At 39.1% G+C, this 19415-nt stretch overlaps 1 protein-coding gene across 1 annotated transcript in view; it reads right to left on the bottom strand.

Annotated features, from left to right (window-relative positions):
* Positions 1-8405, bottom strand: part of DMXL2 (Dmx like 2) — a 251856-nt gene extending 243451 nt beyond the window's left edge. The window contains 1 exon segment of the mRNA XM_037833974.1: positions 7883-8405. Coding sequence (XP_037689902.1) covers positions 7883-7969 — 87 coding nt within the window. The 5' untranslated portion in view covers positions 7970-8405.
* Between the last annotated feature and the right edge of the window lie 11010 nt (positions 8406-19415).

Genomic DNA, 19415 nt, shown 5'->3' with positions numbered 1-19415 from the left:
CTGTGACTCGGGGAAGGGTGGAGACACCACAAGCAGAGACTGAGACCATTGAAATGCTAATGACCTCCACCTGAGGGGTCTGTCTTCTCTAGGAGGAAAGGGGTGGGGCCCTTTCCATTCAGAACCAGACCCCAGAGCCTGGGGGAACACGGCCATACCTCCTCACACCAGGCAAGATTTATAGGCTAACAGGCGTCACCTGCTGGGCAGAAAAACACAGTGACCCAAGGCATCAAAGGGTGGAGCAATTTTCTAAGACACACCCTCAGGGAAACCAGATACTGAATATTTCTTCCCTCTGGGACCCGAGCCTGTTCTGGTCTGGGAAAACCTGATTTGGATAACCAAGGAAACCATGCCTAGACAACAGAAAATTACAACCTACACTAAGAAAAACAAAGTTATGGCCCAGTCAAAGGAACAAACGTACACTTCAACCGAGATACAGGAATTTAAACAACTAATGCTAAATCAATTCAAAAAGTTTAGAGAAGATATTGCAAAAGAGATAGAGGCTGTTAAGGAAGCACTGGACATGTATACGGCAGAAATCAAAAGTTCAAAAAACTTACTAGTAGAATCTATGGAAATGAAAGGCACAACACAAGAGATGAAAGACACAATGGAAGCATACAACAGCAGATCTCAAGAGGCAGAAGAAAACACTCAGGAACTGGAGAACAAAACACCTGAAAGCCTACACGCAAAGGAGCAGATGGAGAAAAGAATGAAAAAATATGAGCAACGTCTCCGGGAACTCAAGGATGAAACAAAGTACAATAATGTACGTATCATTGGTGTCCCAGAAGGAGAAGAGAAGGGAAAGGGGACAGAAGCAATAATAGAGGAAATAATTAATGAAAATTTCCCATCTCTTATGAAAGACATAAAATTACAGATCCAAGAAGCACAGCGTACTCCAAACAGAAGAGAGATGAATAGGCCTACGCCAAGACACTTAATAATCAGATTACCAAATGTCGAAGACAAAGAGAGAATCCTGAAAGCAGCAAGAGAAAAGCAATCCATTACATACAAAGGAAGCTTAATAAGGCTATGTGCGGATCTCTCAGCAGAAACCATGGAGGCAAGAAGGAAGTGGTGTGATATATTTAAGATACTGAAAGAGAAAAACCACCAACCAAGAATCCGTATCCAGCAAAGCTGTCCTTCAAATATGAGGGAGAGCTCAAAATATTTTCTGACAAACAGACAATGAGAGACTTTGTGAACAAGACACCTGCCCTACAGGAAATACTAAAGGGAGCACTAGAGGGTGATAGAAGACAGGAGTGTGTGGTTTGGAACACAATTTTGGGAGATGGTAGCACAACAATGTAAGTACACTGAACAAAGGTAACTATGAATACGGTTGAGAGAGGAAGATGGGGAGCATGTGAGACACCACAAGAAAGGAGGAAAGATAACGACTGGGACTGTGTAACTTGGTAAAATCTAGAGCATTCAACAATTGTGATAAAATGTACAAATATGTTCTTTTACGAGGGAGAGCAAGCAAATGTCAACCTTTTAAGCAAATGTTAAAAATGGGGAGGCATTGGGGGAGGGATGCAATCAGCATAAACTAGAGACTGTAACTAATAGAATCATTGTATTATGCTTCCTTTAATGTAACAAAGGTGATATACCAAGGTGAATGCAGATAAGAGGGGGGATAGGGGAGGCATGTTAGACACTTGACATTGGTGGTATTGTCTGATTCTTTATTCTACTTTGATTTAAGGTTATTTTTCCTTTTGCTGCTTCCTAGCTGTCATTTTTTTGTTTCCTCTTTCTTTTGCCTCTCTACCTTCTATGACTCTCCCTCCTGCCTTGTGGAAGAAATGTAGATGCTCTTGCTTAGTATGAGCAGAATGTTCAATTAGGATGAACTTAAATGTTTGGAAATGAACAGGGGTGTTGGTAGCAAGATGTGAGAATAACTAACAGTGCCGAATGGTGTGTGAATGAGGTGGAAAGGGGAAGCTCAGAGTCATATATGTCACCAGAAGGAAAGTTGGAGGTCAAAAGATGGGAATGTATAAAACTGAATCCTATGGTGGGCAATGTCCATGATCAACTGTACAAATACTAGAAATCACTTTATGAACCAGAACACATGTATGACAATACAATTAGAAGTTAATAATAGAGGGGCATATAGGGAAGAACTATATACCTATTACAAACTATATACTACAGTTAGTAGTATTTCAACATTTTTTCATAAACAGTAACAAACGTACTATATCAATACTAGGAGTCAACAATTGAGGGGGGTCGGTTAGGGATAGGGGAGGTTTAGAGTTTCCTTTTCTTTTTTTCTCTTTTCATCTTTCACTTTATTTCTTGTCTGGAGTAATAAAAAGTTTCTAAAAATTGAACAAAAATTAAGTGTGATGGATGCACAGCTGTATGAGGGTACCCAGGGGCAAGTGATTGTACACTTTGGATCTTTGGATAATTGTATGGTATCTGAACAATCTCAATAAAAATCAAAAAAAAAATAAAAAAAAAAAAAAAAAAAAAAAAAGAACCTCTACAACAAAACAAAACAAACAAAAAACTAGTACTGGAGGTCCTAGCCAGTGCAATAATGCAAGGAAAGGAAACAGAATACATTCAGGTTGGAAAAGAAGAAATAAAACTGTTCCAATTCGCAGGTGGCATGATTTTTTTTACGTCTCAAGGCATGTACCAAAAATAAGTAAATAAATAAATAAAAACACCCACTAGAACTAATAAGGTCCCAGGATACAAAATCAACAGGCAAAAATCAATAATATTTTTATATATTAGCTATGAACAATTGCAAACTGAAATCTTCTAAATACACCACTTACCATAACCACCCCAAAAAGTTAAGTACAGAAGTATAAACCTAACAAAACATATACAGGATATATAATCCATTACTTTCATTTATTCTGATGTTCCCTTGGACAACCTATATACTCTAAATTTTTTACTTCTTTCTATTTCTTTACTATCAGCAAAGGTTTCAACAGATACATGAGCTGTTACACCTATTGATAACTGACCAGTGCAGAAGCATTTTTCTGTCCAACTCCCTGATTCCCCTGGCTAAAAAGCGATCTCTTACTACTCATGAATTCCCATGGGAATGTGTTAGTGCCTCATTTACAATACCACACAGTGGTATCTTTCCAAATACCAATCTTCCGTGAAACCTTTTTGTATCTTACCAATTACAAGTGATCTCTTCCGTCCGCTTTATGTTATAATTATTTAAATCCTTTTTAATTTCTGCCAGTATATTTTAAGCTCCCTAAGAGTGGACATGAATTACTAATTTTTGTAATCTTTGGTCAATGTGTTCAATACATGACAGACTGGAACAGCATCAACTGTCCCCATACACCTAAAAATAAAGTCTGCACCCCTTAAGGCCAAATGGTGAAAAAATTTAAATTACATTAGTAATCATGTTTCTTCACTTTTTAATACTTTAACATTTACAGAAAATAAAAAGAAAACTAAAGACCATTTCTCAGAAAGCAATGTTACATAAATAATGAGAAATTTACCATATCTAAAGCATAAAGCCTTGAAACTTTCACATATCCCTAAAAACACAGTTGGAAATGTCTTAAAGGCTAAATAAAGTAAAACAAAGTATGTATAGGGTAGAAGACCTCTGATGCATAAAGCCTCAAAACATCCACATATCTCTAAGAGCACAGTCAGAAATGTCTTAAAGGCTAAATAAAGTTAAAACAAGTATGTATATGGTAGAAGATCATCTCCTTGGACTCCATTCTAGTTTGCTAATGCTGCGGGGATGCAAAACACCAGAAATGGATTGGCTTTTATAAAGGGGGTTTATTTGGTTACAGTCTTACGGCCATAAAGTGTCCAAGGTAACAATCAGCAATCGGGTACCTTCACTAGAGGATGGCCAATGGTGTCCAGAAAACCTCTGTTAGCTGGGAAGGCACGTGGCTGGTGTCTGCTCCAAGTTCTGGTTTTAAAATGGCTTTCTTCCAGGACGTTCCTCTCTAGGCTGCAGTTCCTCAAAAATGTCACTCTTAGTTACTCTTAGCGCATTTTCCCTCTCTTAGCTTCTCTGGAGTAAAAGTCTGCTTTCAATGGCCATCTTCAAACTGTCTCTCATCTGCAGCTACTCTCTCAGCTTCTGTGCATTCTTCAAAGTGTCCCTCTTGGCTGTAGCTCCTCTTCAAAATGTCACTCTCAGCTGTGCTGAGTTCCTTCTGTTTGTGATTTAATTTAGACCCACCCTGTAATAGGCAAGGTAACACCTCCATGGAAATTATCCAATCAGAGTCATCGCCCACAGTTGGGTGGGGTGTGTCTCCATGGAAACACTCAAAGAATTACAATCTAATCAACACTGATACTTCTGCCCACACAAGATTACATCAAAGATAATGGCATTTTGGGGGACATAATCCATTCAAACCAGCACAGACTCCCTAGGGTCTGACTTGTTGCAGAGTAACAATATTTCCAGAGCTTATATCTTATATAAAAAAGAATGGAATGATCAAAAAGTGATGCTTTAAAATGTGATATACTCAACTATGTTTACAAAATCATAATTGAGTGTTTAAAAACACTAAAAAACTAAGTTCTGATTTTATATTGAAAAATAGAATGACCAAAAAGTGATGTTTTCCACCCTAATTCAAAGTGTTAATAATAGGGAAAACTGAGGGGAGAGGGTTTAATATGGAAACTGTACTTTCTGTGTGATTTTTCTGTAAATGTACAACTTCTCCAATAAAAAGGGGATGTTCTGAAATGGTGATATACACAATCATATTTACAAAATCACAATTGAATTAACTGCCAAAGCAAAAGCAAATGAAAAGCATTCTAGCTCATATGTCACCACTAAAACTATACATCAGTGCAATTATCCACTACAAACTATACCACCATGTCAATATAGCACAAATTGGACAATTGTGACATCACAACCATTCACAGCCCATCTGATCACATCACACATGAACAATATATAGCATACTGTTTTTCAATCATTACAATGTCATGAACCTTCAAAATTCTTATAGAACAATTCCATTCTTTAAGATTTTTCAGTTGCTAGACTCCTAAATAAATGATCAACCATATTTTAAAAAGGTCCTCAGATTCTCATGAAACACACCATCAGCTAAGAACCACTGATTAGCTATACAACAGTCTCTCCTTCTACAATGGCCATGTCTAGGTCATCCACACATACTCTGAAACACACCATCAGCTAAGAACCACTGATTAGCTATACAACAGTCTCTCCTTCTACAATGGCCATGTCTAGGTCATCCACACATACTCTGATAGGAATGAAACACACTAAAGAGAAAAGCCCACCAGAAAAGTCACAAGACCTCTTTCAATCCTGGCTGGTCTCCTTTCTAGTCATCTGACCCAGAACTTCAGTTCTTTCATCTGATTGCTGAAAGGATAAAATGGCATGCTCTATGAAGCTTTTATTGTAAAGCACTATACAAATAAAGGAATTCAAATATTTGTTAGTTGATTCTAGAGCGCTTGAAACAGCTTGCTCTCATTTTTTAAAGCAAATCTGTTTTTCATATAGCTCGAAGGTAATTTCTAATTCATGGCAAAATTATAACTGTGGATCAGTGCTTTCAAAACTAAGATATTAAAATGAGATGATGTGCAAATGGGTTTATAAGTGCGAAAGGGTCAAAATAACAATCGGTATTAGGGGGAGGCATCCTAAACCAGGTAAATTTTGAGTCCTATTTGGAAAGATGAAAAGCAAGGGTTCTCTTGTTGCAAAGTAAAAACACAAGCTACCACCATAAGAAAAACAGTTTGTCTACAGCAGAGGGATCAAAGTGAGGAGCATATGTAATCAAATATAAAGTCAAAGATGGCAGGAGACATCTGACAAGTTTAAATTTCATAAGACAGCTATTAGGAACAACTACATATTTGTAAGCTAAGCATGACACGGTGTATACGGCATTTGAAGGAAATTATCACAACAGCTGTGTAGAGGATGAACTGAAGTTGATCAAAGATGAGTACCAGGTAAACCAGTTTGGTACCTTCTATATTTAACAGGAATAAGGTTCAACAATAAGGTGGTGACTCACGACATGAAAAGGGGCAAACCTGACAGACACTGCAGAAAAATTCCTAGACTTAGTGACAAGTTGAATTAAGTGGAAAAAGATCTGAAAATGATTCCAAGGATCAAATGGTTCTTGCGCTTGCTTTTCCAAACTGCATCTGAATCTGTTAGCACTCTGTACCCGGCCTGCAGTGAGACACTGCTCCATTTTAAATGGAAGCAGGAAACTACTACCACCATGATTGTGGGAAAATACCCCATAACCCAAGTTTCCAGTTACAATTTGTTTCTTGATGGAGGAAACCTGCTCTTCTAAATCTAGGGAATTTCCTCCCCACCTACACAGTTAGGGGAAAGGAAAAGTTCTTCTCCCTATCTCCTAAATATTCTCCACATTCTTGGCATCCAATCTCAATTCTATATCGATCTTTTAAGTGACATGTACTCAAAACATAGATGACACTTTTGACAGTGCTAGGTTTAACAATATAAGTCACAAATCATATTTGTAAAGTGCTCATTCTAAGCTGGAACAAAGCCAAACTGATTACATTTCAAAGATTAAAATGGCCATAGAGCAATTTGTGGGAGTATTTTTAATGTAACACAAAACATTAAAGATGATAAATTCTGTTCCAGAATGCACTGTGCTACATGATTCTGCAGTTTTTCTGGAGTTTTAAATTTCTGCAGTTTTAAAAACATTCCATTGGAAAAGAGACCTCAGATCAAAGTTTCCCTGTCTAAAATGCATATCATTATGCTATTTCCAATTTATCAAGCTGAATGGTTATCAGTAACAATGTGTATTTAATCAAGGTCTCATTGTCTACAAGGAAAACCTTGTATAAATTTAATACAAAAACGGAACCTGTGTTAATCCATAGGTGTCTGTCTATGGGTAAAAGGAGCTCTAGGCCTTGACTTGAATTAACTATACTTACAACACCCTATTTTCAAAAAGCACTGATCAACAATATCGTTGAAAACATGTCTACTTCATCTAGATTTTATAGAGGTTTCAAAACATTATCTACATACACTCTATTTCTACAAACAACACAAACGGACATAAAATTTTCATCTTGCCTTGGCTTAAAAAAAAAAAAAAAAAAAAGTAAAAGGGGGGAAAAAAACAGCCTACCTTGCAAACAGGTTTAAATACTACCTAGGAGGATTAACTGAGATCTTGTTATAAACAGGGTAGCTCTCCAAGCCACAGTTACTCTAAGCCTTCCATTCTAAACATTTCAGAGGCAGAAGATGAATTTTTTTCTATTTTTTTGTTGGAATTAAGATCCTGCATATCAGGAGATACAAAGGGTCAGGTTTAAAGCCAACAGGCTCCAGCGGCTCCTCGCTGCCCTGGCACCACGGGCAGGTGGAGCCAGGAGCAGCACCGCCTCCACGCTCTGAGACTAAAAGCAAGTCTCATCTCCTCCACACCAAGAGCAGGTGCGACACCGACGCTCTGGGATTTGAGCGGCTGTAACCACCTTCCACCACTGCAGACCATGGGCTACCCCAAAAGAGGAACCTTTTAGCCCAGTCATCCGGGGGCCCGTTTGCTGAGAACGGACAGTGAGGTGGATCCCTAATCCTTTCCACCTGACGGGTTATTCCCCACACCTGCTGCAGGACACACCGTCCCACCGCACCAAGAGGAAACTACAAGCCGAGGCTGCAAAGGGGGTGCGGTTACGGCCCACCAACCCCTCGCAGCCTCGGAGGAAAGCGTGGGCCCCAGGGGCGGATGGGTGTCTCCCCCTGAGGCTCCCGGCCGCGGCTCACCGTGAAGGGGACATCCCCAACGCTGCCCACGGAATAGCAGTTGTCTCCAGGGTTGACAGCCCCGGTGAGGACCTGATGCAGATGCATCTCTGGAACCCGGGCTGGCCAAGGGAATGCGCGAGAGGGACTACGAGCCCCGTGCCCGGCCCTCCTCCGGTCGCGAGAGTCGCCTCCCACTCCGCCTCCCGCGGCGACTCTGGCTTAATGCCTCATCCCCCTTTCGCCTTCCCCCCGCCTCGTCCCTGCCACGAGATCTCCTCGACCGCCGCCGCCGCCCGGATGGCCGCTTGGCTGCAGAAATGCCCGGATGCTCCCACGGCCTGCTGCACCGGCGCACAAATGCGGGAGGAGGGCAAGGGTGCGAGTGAGGAGGGGAGGGAGGCCCGAGGAGCGCGCAAGCCGGGCGCGTGCTGGTAGGGACGCGCCGCTCGAGGGAGATGGGCAGCGGCGCGCGCCCACCCGCCGGAGAGCGACAGTCGAGTGGGAGGGTAAAACCACTCCCACTGCTAAACTCTTAGCTCAGGTCTCCCCGCCCCGTGCTTGCGCGTGCGCGCGCAGTGGTTTCCAGGGCAATTGTGCGTGCCGCGCGGTCCCTCCGTCCCAGTACTGCGCGCGCAGACGTGCGGGAGTTCCCTTGAAGCCTTTGCGGCTGAGCCCTTTAGGGGGTGGGGGACGCCGCGGGCTGGGCCGCAGTCGGATGTTGGGGTCTCAACGCCAATCTGTTTTGCTGTGTGTTTAATCCATTACTGAGTAGAGCACACTATGTGATAGTGCAGTTGACCTCAGGAGGAGGACTTGCCGTTACAGGAAATCTTATATCCCTTAAATCTTTTTACAGAACAGGGCATAAGGTGTTTTATTTTGCATAATCAGTAAAGGGATCTTGCAACTGTACAGAGAAGCCATAGTCCCCTGACAGCAAATTATTTTGCTTCCACCTTTTGTCATGATTATTCTAAGCAGTAAAAGGGCTCCGTATAGACGGTGACTTCTCCAGATTCCCTTTTTTCGTGGGTGATGTCATAGATTCGCAGAATTGCCTGCTTTTCCAGACTGTCTGCTAAACTGTGAGTAGTTGATACTGAAATCAGATCCCTGCTCCAAGTCAATTCATCACAACTTTTGAGTCCATCCTGTGTATAAACCACTAGGGAAAGGAAGTAGAAGGGACAGAAGACACAGGTATCTATTAAAAATCAGGCAGAGTTAAATAGAAACTCCTCAAAATTAAAAGCTGCTGTACCTCAAAGGAATTTGTCAAAGCGAAGAGGCAGCCAACTCAATGAGAAAAAATATTTGGAAACCAGGTATCTGACAAAAGACTGATATCTTGCATATATAAAGAAATCCAACAACTCAATGACAGTAGTACAAACATCCCAATTATAAAAATGGGCAAAAGAAATGAAAAGACATTTTTCAGAAGAGGAAATACAAATGGCTAAAAAACACATGAAAAAAGGTTCATCTTCAGTAGCTATTAGGGAGATGCAAATTAAGACCGCAATGAGATATTCACACCAATTAGAATGGTTGCCATTAAACAAATAGGAAACCACTATGATGGGGAGGATGTGGAGAAATTATATCTCTTACTCCTTGCTGGTGGGACTGGAGGATAGTCTGGCGGTTCCTTAGAAAACTAGATATGGAGTTACCCTTCCATCCAGCAATTGCACTTCTCAGTATATACCCAGAAGATCTGAAAGCAGTGACAAGAAGAGATATTTGCACACCAATGTTCACAGCAGCATTATTCACAGTTGCCAAGAATGGAAACAATCAAATGTCCTTCAACAGATGAGTGGATAAACAAAGTGTGGTATATGCACATGATGGACTACTACACAACATTAAGATGGAATGAGGTTGTGAAACATTTGACAACATGGATGAACCTTGAAGATATAATGCTGAGTGAAATAAGCCAGACACAAAGAGATATTGTATGTTACCACTAATGTGAACTCTGTGAAAAATGTAAAATAAGTATTTTATATTGTAGAATGTAGAGGTCCTAGAGACAGACAGCAACTAGTGAAGGGGGAACAATAATCTAATAAGAACAGATAAGCTATTGAGGGTAATCTCAATGTTATGGGAATGCTCAGGAATGATTATGGTTTGCAAATTTTCTTGGGTATGGTAGGAATTTGTTGGAAGCCATGTAGTTATTTTAGGTTATTTTTTTTTTTCTTGTTCCTACGTTTTGTTAGGGTTTGTTAATTTTCTTGGGGCATGGTAGGGTTGGAAGCAATGCTGTTATTTTAGGTTATTTTGTTTTTCTTATTCCTTTGATTGGTTTTGTTTGAATTGTTATTTTTAATTTTTGTTAAAGTAAGAAAAAGCTATTGCATTTTAAAAATTAGTTTCAATGCAGAATTTTAGGTTATTTGGTTTTCTTATTCCATTGTTTGATTATGGTGTGTTAATTTTCTTGGGGTATGGTAGGAACATGTTGGAAGCAAAGTAGTTATTTTAGGTTATTTGTTTTTCTTAGTCATTCGCTTTGTTTTGTTTGAAATGTGTTTTTTTGTTGTTTGTTTTAATTTTTCAATAAATAAAGTTAAAAAATAAAAAAAAGATATATACAAAAAATAAATAAATGAAACCAGGCAGAACACCAGAAGTGTGAGGATTGAGATACTAAATTCTATGAACAACAGAAGAGGAAGAATGATTTTGACTTATGGGATGGGCAAAGCATTATGAAGACCCTGACATAAATGCTGGGTAGAATTTTGGCAGGCTGAAACGGACAGGAAATTGCTGCATTCAAATAGAAAAATACCATGTGCTAAGGCTTAGAGGTGTGAAATAACAGGATGTGTTAGAGGAACAAAGCTTAGCTCCATGTTTGAGGCAGATGATATATTGGGTGGGGAAAGGAAATAATAGCTTACCAACAGCTAAAGGTATCCAAGAGGGTAGCTTGGTGGCCTGCCTTAACATGGAGAGTCTTGCATGCTCTACTAAAGTTTTGATTTCATTCTGCATGTGGTGGGGGACTATCAAGTGTTTCTGAGTGGAAATTTATTTAATCAAAGCTGCTTTAGGAAGATGATGTTGGTAGCACTGTGAAGGATAATTAGAAAAGTGGGGAAGATTGGAGGCAATGACTTGGCAGAAGTCAGTAATCCGTTCAGTGGAAAGAAGAGGAGTCAAAGATAATTCCTCAAAACCTAAAGCATTTTTCTTTTCCTTGTCTTTTAGTGTCATAACTGTTCCCAAGTCACAGAGACAAGAAACCTCAGGCTCCTTTCTCTCCCATTCTTGTGGGTCCCTTTTTTCCTAATTCATACCCCTGCCATTTACCTTCATTCTAGACCTTGTCATTTCTCCTTTAATTACCTTAATAACTTCCTAACTGGTTTTACCACCTTTGGTCTCTCTGCTCTTCAATTCATCCACTGTGCTACAGTCACAGAAACCTTTTTTAAAGAAAAATTTCTTTGCTTAAAATCCTGAAATAGCTCCCCACTTATCCAAATTTGGTTAAAGTCCAGACTTCTTGGGTTGGCTGACAAACCTGTTGAATCTGGCTTCTGCCTGATCTTCCTGTCTTATCTCAGGCTGTTCCCTCACACCCACTAGGCACCAGTCCCAGTGAGTTATTTGCTGTCTCCAGAGCATTCTATGTTCTTTTATGATTTCTTGCCTTTACTCCTGCTCTTTGCTCTGTCTGGAATGCCCTTCCTCCCCTTTTTGACCAGACAAACACTATTTAGCTTAAAAGTTACCTATTTGGCAAAAACTTCCTTGACCACCCCAAATACCTTGAGACTTCCTCTTCTGTGAAATACATACTGCATATCACATTACATTGCAATCTAAGTATGGTTTATATGTCTGTATTAGTCAGGGTTCTCTAGGGAAACAGAACCAACAGGAGATATCTATAAATATGAGATTTTATAAAAGTGTCTCACGCAACTGTGGAGATGCACAAGTCCAGATTCCATAGGGCAGGATGCACGAGTCCAAATTCCATAAGGCAGGCCACAAGCTAGCACATCCTATGAAAGTCTTCTGTATATCTCCCCAGCAGAGACTGGCTGGCTGAAAGAGAAATGAAAGTTCCTTCCTTTCTCTTAGAAGTCTTCAGCTGATTGGATTAAATCCCACTGATTGGACTCTCTCATTGCAGAAGACTCCCTTAGTTGATGGTAGATGTAATCAGCCACAGATGCAATCAATTCACTGATGATTTAATACACCAGCCTTCTGGTTTATTAATCAGCCTTGAAATAACAGGCCAGTTCTTGCTTGCCCAGACAACTGGGCACCATCACCTGGCCAACTAACCATCACATATGTCTGTTTCTTCCACTAGAACCTTAGCTATTTCAAGTCAGGACTAGTGTCATTTTTTCTGTTTTCTGAGTGCCTGAATAATAATACATTATTTGCTGACATATAAAATTTGAATGTGAATAAGAGCACCCAAATTTCCAAAAAAAAAATACGGGAGCAAATGTACTTTTCATTATACAAATTTTATAAGTACTTTTCATTTGTTGTATTTGTAAAAGTGTTTAAATGATTTTATAAAGGCTTTGTGGAACGACATATTACATGCTCATGTAAGTACAGTACACTATATATACTATTTACTATATACTATATACAGTAAGTATAAATGGGTTCTAAGAAATCATGGGTTCTGTATATTTAATTATATACTATTAACCATGAATAGAAGTATGAAGCCACATAGCTAAAAAGACGATAGACTGATAACATTGAAAATATAGCAGAAAACAAAATACAAAATAATGATCAGTAAATGAAGCCCTTTGCTAGGCATGAAGTACCGTGAAGACAAATATTGGTGCTAAATCTTGGTACTGGCAACTAAAAAGCAAACCACTGTAGCAAATAAATTTGAGATAATGCCTATGTAGTATGTGTAGACACAGAAAATATCAGTAAAAAATTATATAAAGCAAACAGTTAAATACAATAAATTGAAATAAATTCCTCTATAAGAAGCTTTAATACATGCAAACACTTCAGTAAAAACAGGAACAAAACATACAGCAAAATAATAAATCTGAAGAAATTCCAATTTTCATACATAAAGACAAATATTTTACTAAATACTATTATGTATCAAGTAACAGGAGAAGAATTGAATATGTGATTATAGAAGCTAATGTTACAGTGAATACTAGCTACATAAATAGAAGCAAACAGTTTTTAAGTGTCATCAAGGTTTTAGTCTTCACCCTCAAAACAAAGAAATATCATTTTAAAGCTTGAAACTGCTGCTACTACTGGATTCTAGATGAATCTCTTAATCTTTAGCCATCACTACATTAGAAACTGACTCAAGTTGCCAAGAGCATTACTAATTCCACATTATTTAAAACATTTCATGATTAGCTCTGGTTTTACACCATTCCAGGAAGTTTTGACCATTTGTGTACTTGTGAAATTACAAACCTGTTCCTTCTTCCCTTCAGCATCAACTCAAAATCTGACGATTGCATCCACCTGATCCGTCTTCCCTCATGGCTCCTTTAAATGGCTCTTTGATAGCAATAACTAGAGGTTGCAATTGACTGGTTGTCTCCTCAAATTATAGCCAAGACTTTTTTATCCAATCTTATCAAACAAAACTCATCCCAGACTAATTTAGCAAGTTTCTTTATGGCCTGCCAGGAGGACATATGGACCACATTTGGACTGTCCATACTTTCATTCCTTATCTGCTTATCCAACTTTTTTGATGAACCTAAACATAAATGGGGGATTCTTTCTTCTGATCTGGAAGTGGCTTTCTTTTAAAAATTAGAAAAAGTAACTGTTTCATGCCATTAACAAAACATGCTAATATAACTGTAAGCTATAATTTCTTACGTCCACGAGTTTTAATAGTAACTAATATTATACTGTTGGGGTTGGGTTTAATGGCTCATTGAATGTCTTTGCTTCCTAGCAGTAATCATGTACCCACGTATGATAGTTATTTATTACTGTATAACAAATTATCCCAGAACTTAGTAGCTGCAAGCAACAACAACATTTGTTACCTTAGTTTCTATGGATCAAGAATTCCATAGTGGCTTAGCTGAGAAGTTCTGGTTTGGAGTCTCTCATGAGGTTGCAGTCAAAATCTCAGCTAGAATCTAAATAAAATAAGCTGGACATGGAAGACCATTTATCTTATGGTTTAATTTATGTGAAATTTCCAGAAAAGGCCAATCTATAAAGATAGAAAGTAGATTAGTGTTTGCCTGGACCTGGAGGTGAGACGGGGAATAACTGCAAATGAGTACAGGGTTTCTTTTGCTCATGATAGATATATTCTAAAATTAAATTGTGGTCATGGTTGTACAACTCTGTAAATTTACTAGAGAACATTGAATTGTTCACTCAAAATGAGTGAATTTTATGGTAAGTAAAATCACCACAATAAAGCTGTTTTAAAATTGTCAACCTGTGCTAGTCAGTTGAAGGCTTGACTGGGACTAAAGAATCTCTTTCCAAGAAGGCATACTCTCACTGATGGCAAGTTGATCCTGGCAGTTGACAGGAGGCCCCAGTTCCTCAATCTGTGGTCATCTCCATAGGACTGCATGAGAGTTATAAAGATACAGCATCTGGCCTCTCCAAGAGCAAGTGATCCAAGAAAGAGACCAAGGTAGAAATGGTAATGTCTTTTAAACCTAGCCTCAGAAGTTATGTACCATCATGTCCACCATATTTTATTGGATACACAGGAGAGCCATGATTCAGTGTTTTTTGGAGAGTGCTCTTCCAAGGGAGTGTATACCAGGAGGTGAGAATCATTGGGGACCATCTTGGAGGCTGACCACCACACTATGGAACTCAAAGATTTTACCTTCAAGAGTCAAGGAGTATCGTTTGTTCTGTTCTTATTCTGGAATTTCTACTCATAAATCTAGAATGCCATAATGAAATTTATTTCTGTATATCTTCTACTATTAATTCTTTATTGGTGAAATTATTAAAAATTTCCCAAGTAAGTCCATTCATTTGGTTGTTTATTTGGGGGGCCTAATACCCATGTTTCTTAATATTTCTTCTACCTCTGGGAAACTTATATTTTTCTTATAGATGTCTAACAATTTAAGCTGCTATTTTGTTCAGTTGATAGCAATGGAAGCCCTGACTCTCCATTACCAGTTCATTTGGCAAAGTCTATTGAATTCAGTCTGAAATGGATGTTATAGCAACATGTTAATTGCTTTTGAGTCATAAGCTTTAGTGTGACTGCATTTTAATCTAAAATATAAAGGGAAAGACCCTGTTTCAGTATTCTAAATTGCTGTGTAACAAACTACTCTGAAATTTGGTGGCTTAAAACAACGATTCATTACTTCTCATGCTCTGTGGACTGACTGGGAAGTTCCTCTATTAGTTTCACTTGGGCTCACTCACGGAGCTGTAGTCAGCTGAGGGGTCCACTGAGCTAGAAGGTCCAAGATGACCTCATGTCTGGCAGTTGGTGCTGGTTGTTGGCTGGGGTGCCTCTGCTCCCCTCAACGTGGCCTCTTACTCTCCATAGGCTAAACTGTGTTCTTTACATGGCAGTTTCAGGCCTACTTTTGAAGTTCACATAGAATAACATATACCACAATCCCTGTTAAAGCAAGTCACAAAGCCAGTATAGCTTCAAGGACAAAAGAAATAAATTGGATCTTTTGATAGGAGGAACCAAAAAGTCACATTGCAAAGGGGTATAAGAGGAATTATTGTAAGCATGTTTGTAAGCAGCCTTTATCACAGACTCTCCTCAGCTCTATGGTCTATGTTTACTATTGTTGTCTTATTTAGTTAAGATCATCACTGATAGAATGGCACTGCTGTGTCTTTCCCTGCTAGAGGCAGCATCTTCTTGGTGACACCTCGGACTCTTAGCTATTTAACTCACACCTTAAACCTTTGGCTTTTTATCTCTAACTTGGGTGCATTGGACACAAGGTAATTGGACACAGGAAAGGAATGAATGTCTATGGATATTATAAGCAAGTGAATATAGTAAGTTTTAATCTAGTTAAGTTCTTCTTTTGCTAGGATTTGAGAAGACTGATCATCTTAGAGGAATGGTAGAAAAGAATGGTTTGCATCTTTGCAGGCCCTCTTTATGAATATATTGTCAAAAGAAAAGTGCTCTACAAATATAACTGATCTCCTGAAAGATCATTATTTAGTTATTTTATAAACTCATTTAAATGAGAGCTTAAGTGGAGACTAATTCTTTTAAATTTTTTGTCATTTGAGTAATTATTATGTAGGGTAGTTCAGACATTACACAAACTGACCCTGTTTAACTTTCCAACATCATCTTTTGACATTACTGACCTTTAAATATATGTTCCAACCATACTAAAGTACTAATAATTCCCCTGATCTTTCAGGCCTCTGGACACATTACTTCCTCAATCTAAATACTCCTTCGCCACCATTATGAACCACCACCCCACCCTTTGCCTTCTATTCTTCCTTAAAAATTCAGTTCAAAAGTCACCATCTCTAGAAAACTTTGCCCAGTATGAATGAGATACCCTTACTATGCACTCCTATAGTATGCCCTCCATTTAGCTGTCTGTAGGGCAGGTGTCTTGATGATAATGATTGCCAGTTGTGTTCCTCAAGATTTGTTTTCTCCTCATGAGAACCCTCAGTGTTCAGCTGGATACATAGATGCCCGGAGCAAAGACCATATTTCCCAGCCTACTTTGCAGCTGTTTGGTCATGTGAGAAGTTAACTGAAGCAGAAGTTTTACAGCAGCTTCTAGAAATTTTCCTTAAAAGGCAGCTGTGCCAGTTTATAAATATTATATCCCCCAGAAAAAAGGCATACTTTTTAATGCAGTCTTGTAAAGGCAGAAGTATTGGTGTTGATTAGGTTGGAACCTTCTGATTGAGTGTTTCCATGGTGATGTGACCCACCCAACTGTGACTGACAGCTTTGATTAGGGTGTGACCTGTTGATTGAATATTTCCATGGAAATGTGGCCCTGCCCATTCAGGGTGGGTCTTGATTAGTTCACTGGAGTCCTATAAAAAGAGCCACACAGGCCCAGAAGCTAGCTACAGCATAGGGAGACATTTTGAAGACAGTGGTTGAAGCTAATACTCTGGAGAATGCCATTTTAAAACACAACCTGGGAGCAAGCAGATACCAGCCACATGCTTTCCCAGCTAACAGAGGTTTTCCAGATGCCAATGGCCTTTCTCCAGTGAAGATACCCTATTGTTGGTGCTCTACCTTGGACACTTTTATGAACTTAAGACTGTAACTGTGCAACCAAATAAACCCCCTTTATAAAAGCCAATCCGTCTCTGGTATTTTGCATAATGGCAGCAATAGCAAACTGGAACAGCAGCTATTATACACTTTATGCCTTCATCCTTCCTTCCTCCATCCTTTTTCCCTAGAACATAGATGTGATAGCTAGAGCTTCATCTTGAACCATGAGGATGAGGAATGGCAGGGTGGAAAGTTGGAAGTAGCCTGAGTCCCTGACAACTGTGAATCCCTCATTACCATCTCTGATTGCTATCTTGATTTTCACATGAGAGAAATAAACTTCTCTCTTAAGTTGCTATTTTGTGTTTCTCTGTTACAGTTGATCTTAATTCTGACTCACATTCTTAGCCACAGCCTGGCAAAGTACCTGGAACACAGTAGGAGCTCAAGAAGTGTTTACTAAGCCATGTAGTTATTAACTGCATTGGAGGGTACATTATGTAAATTGATTCAGTAAAAATGCCACAAATATTTTAGAATTTGCATACCTGCCCACAGCCTCGGGAAATAAAATACTACATCTTGAGGGGGAGATGATGGTGGTGGTAATAGAAGGCCGGTGGCATTGAGATAAGGGATGAGGGCTGAACAGTAGTTGAAATTACATTGTATGGGTTACCAAAGTCAGGCATGGCCTGCTGAGTAGTAAACAAACCATTACTTGCCTCTAGAGAAATGAATTAATTTTTTTGGCATGGTGCTTATGCCAAATAAAATTTCAAAGAGGGAGGAACAAGTAAATCGGGTCCTGGACTTAAAGAGTAAAATGAACTTGCTAAGTTCTTCTGGTTGCTGAAAGGAAAACCAATCACGTTAATAGTCAGACATCATAGTACGAGATCTCCATGTTCTGCACAATACTTTTAGGAATAAGCTAAGATGGTCAGAAGAGTGTACTTCCTAACACCAAGCCCATAAAGGGAAATGAGAAAAGAAGGGAACCAGCACTTCCTCATGGTAAAGAATAGTGTCCCTTTTTGTACGAAATAATTCCTCTCTGGGGGCAGAGACAAGAAAGCAAGCACAGGAGGGTCTGGCCTCAATGTTTGGTTGTTGTTGCTTGTGGTGGTCATAGCGATGGTGGTGGAAGTGGTGGTGTGTATGTGCCTGTATGAGGGTGTGCCTACATGTATTAGGTGCTAACAAAAAAAATGAAATTCTCATTTGACTCTCCTTATAATCTCATTCTAGATATTGAAGGCATATCTGTATAGGCTTATAACTGTGACCATTAACACTTCTGTATATGAAACAAGATTGCATAAACTGTTCATGGACAAATGTTTAGAACATGTTAAGGTTCTTACTGAGTTTTTTAAAGCAGGTTATATAAAGGATCAGGCATTTTCTTGTGTTTTAAAAAACTGCGTGTGTGTGTGTGTGTGTGTGTGTGTGTGTGTGTGTGTGCCAAAAAAAAAAAAAAACCATCTGGAAGGTATGTTAACAGTCCTCATGTCTAATTGTCTAGGTGGAATTACGTGCAATTTTAATTTTGCTATTTCTGCATGTTTGTTTTCAGTTTTCTACAATGAATATATATATTGATTTTATATTGAGAAAATATTTAATAATTTTTAATTTTTTTAAAAAAGAGAGTCTTGAGGACTGTGAAGAGGTTTAGTTAAGAAACTAGGAAATGACTAATCAGTTGTTTGGTAATGTAAGACACTCCAGGGTGTTGTTCCCCCACAGAATCTGAACAACTAGCAAAAAACTGGCAAAGTCATCTTCCTCAAAATTCTGAAAAATAGTTAAAGGGTTGCAATAACTCTGTGAAAGTCAAATCAAGAAAATACAGCTTAAAAAGGTAGGAGAAACTGGTAGTGCTCTTACTGCATCTGCTCCTACCACCTCCCAGGCATGATGCAGAGCTGGCCCATGTTCCCATTGTGGGTCCCAGCCCTGCTAGATATAAGTGACAGTCTAGCATATGGCAACCTGAAAGACTGAACCAGGAAACTTATTTATGGTTTGCCCTCCCATAAATTGCCCTGTAGGCAGAAGCCGCTTGCCAATAACTTAAGCAGTATAAGAAACAATTAAGTTAAAGAGACCTGGGACAAAGGATTAACAGCTTTAAGACATACAATAGATCTCCCAGGAGGTAGTAAAAATCTATTTCATAGGAAATAGAGGGGACATTTGGATTCCTCTGAACAGATAATTCCTAAGGCCACGAGAGCACACAAGCCCAGGACAAGATGCAGTTTCAGAAAAGATGGAGAGGACCCTGAACTTCACTTTCACCTC

Source organism: Choloepus didactylus, chromosome 4, assembly GCF_015220235.1.
Source record: "Choloepus didactylus isolate mChoDid1 chromosome 4, mChoDid1.pri, whole genome shotgun sequence".
Lineage (NCBI taxonomy): Eukaryota > Metazoa > Chordata > Mammalia > Pilosa > Megalonychidae > Choloepus > Choloepus didactylus.
This window is presented reverse-complemented; position numbering and strand designations above follow the sequence as displayed.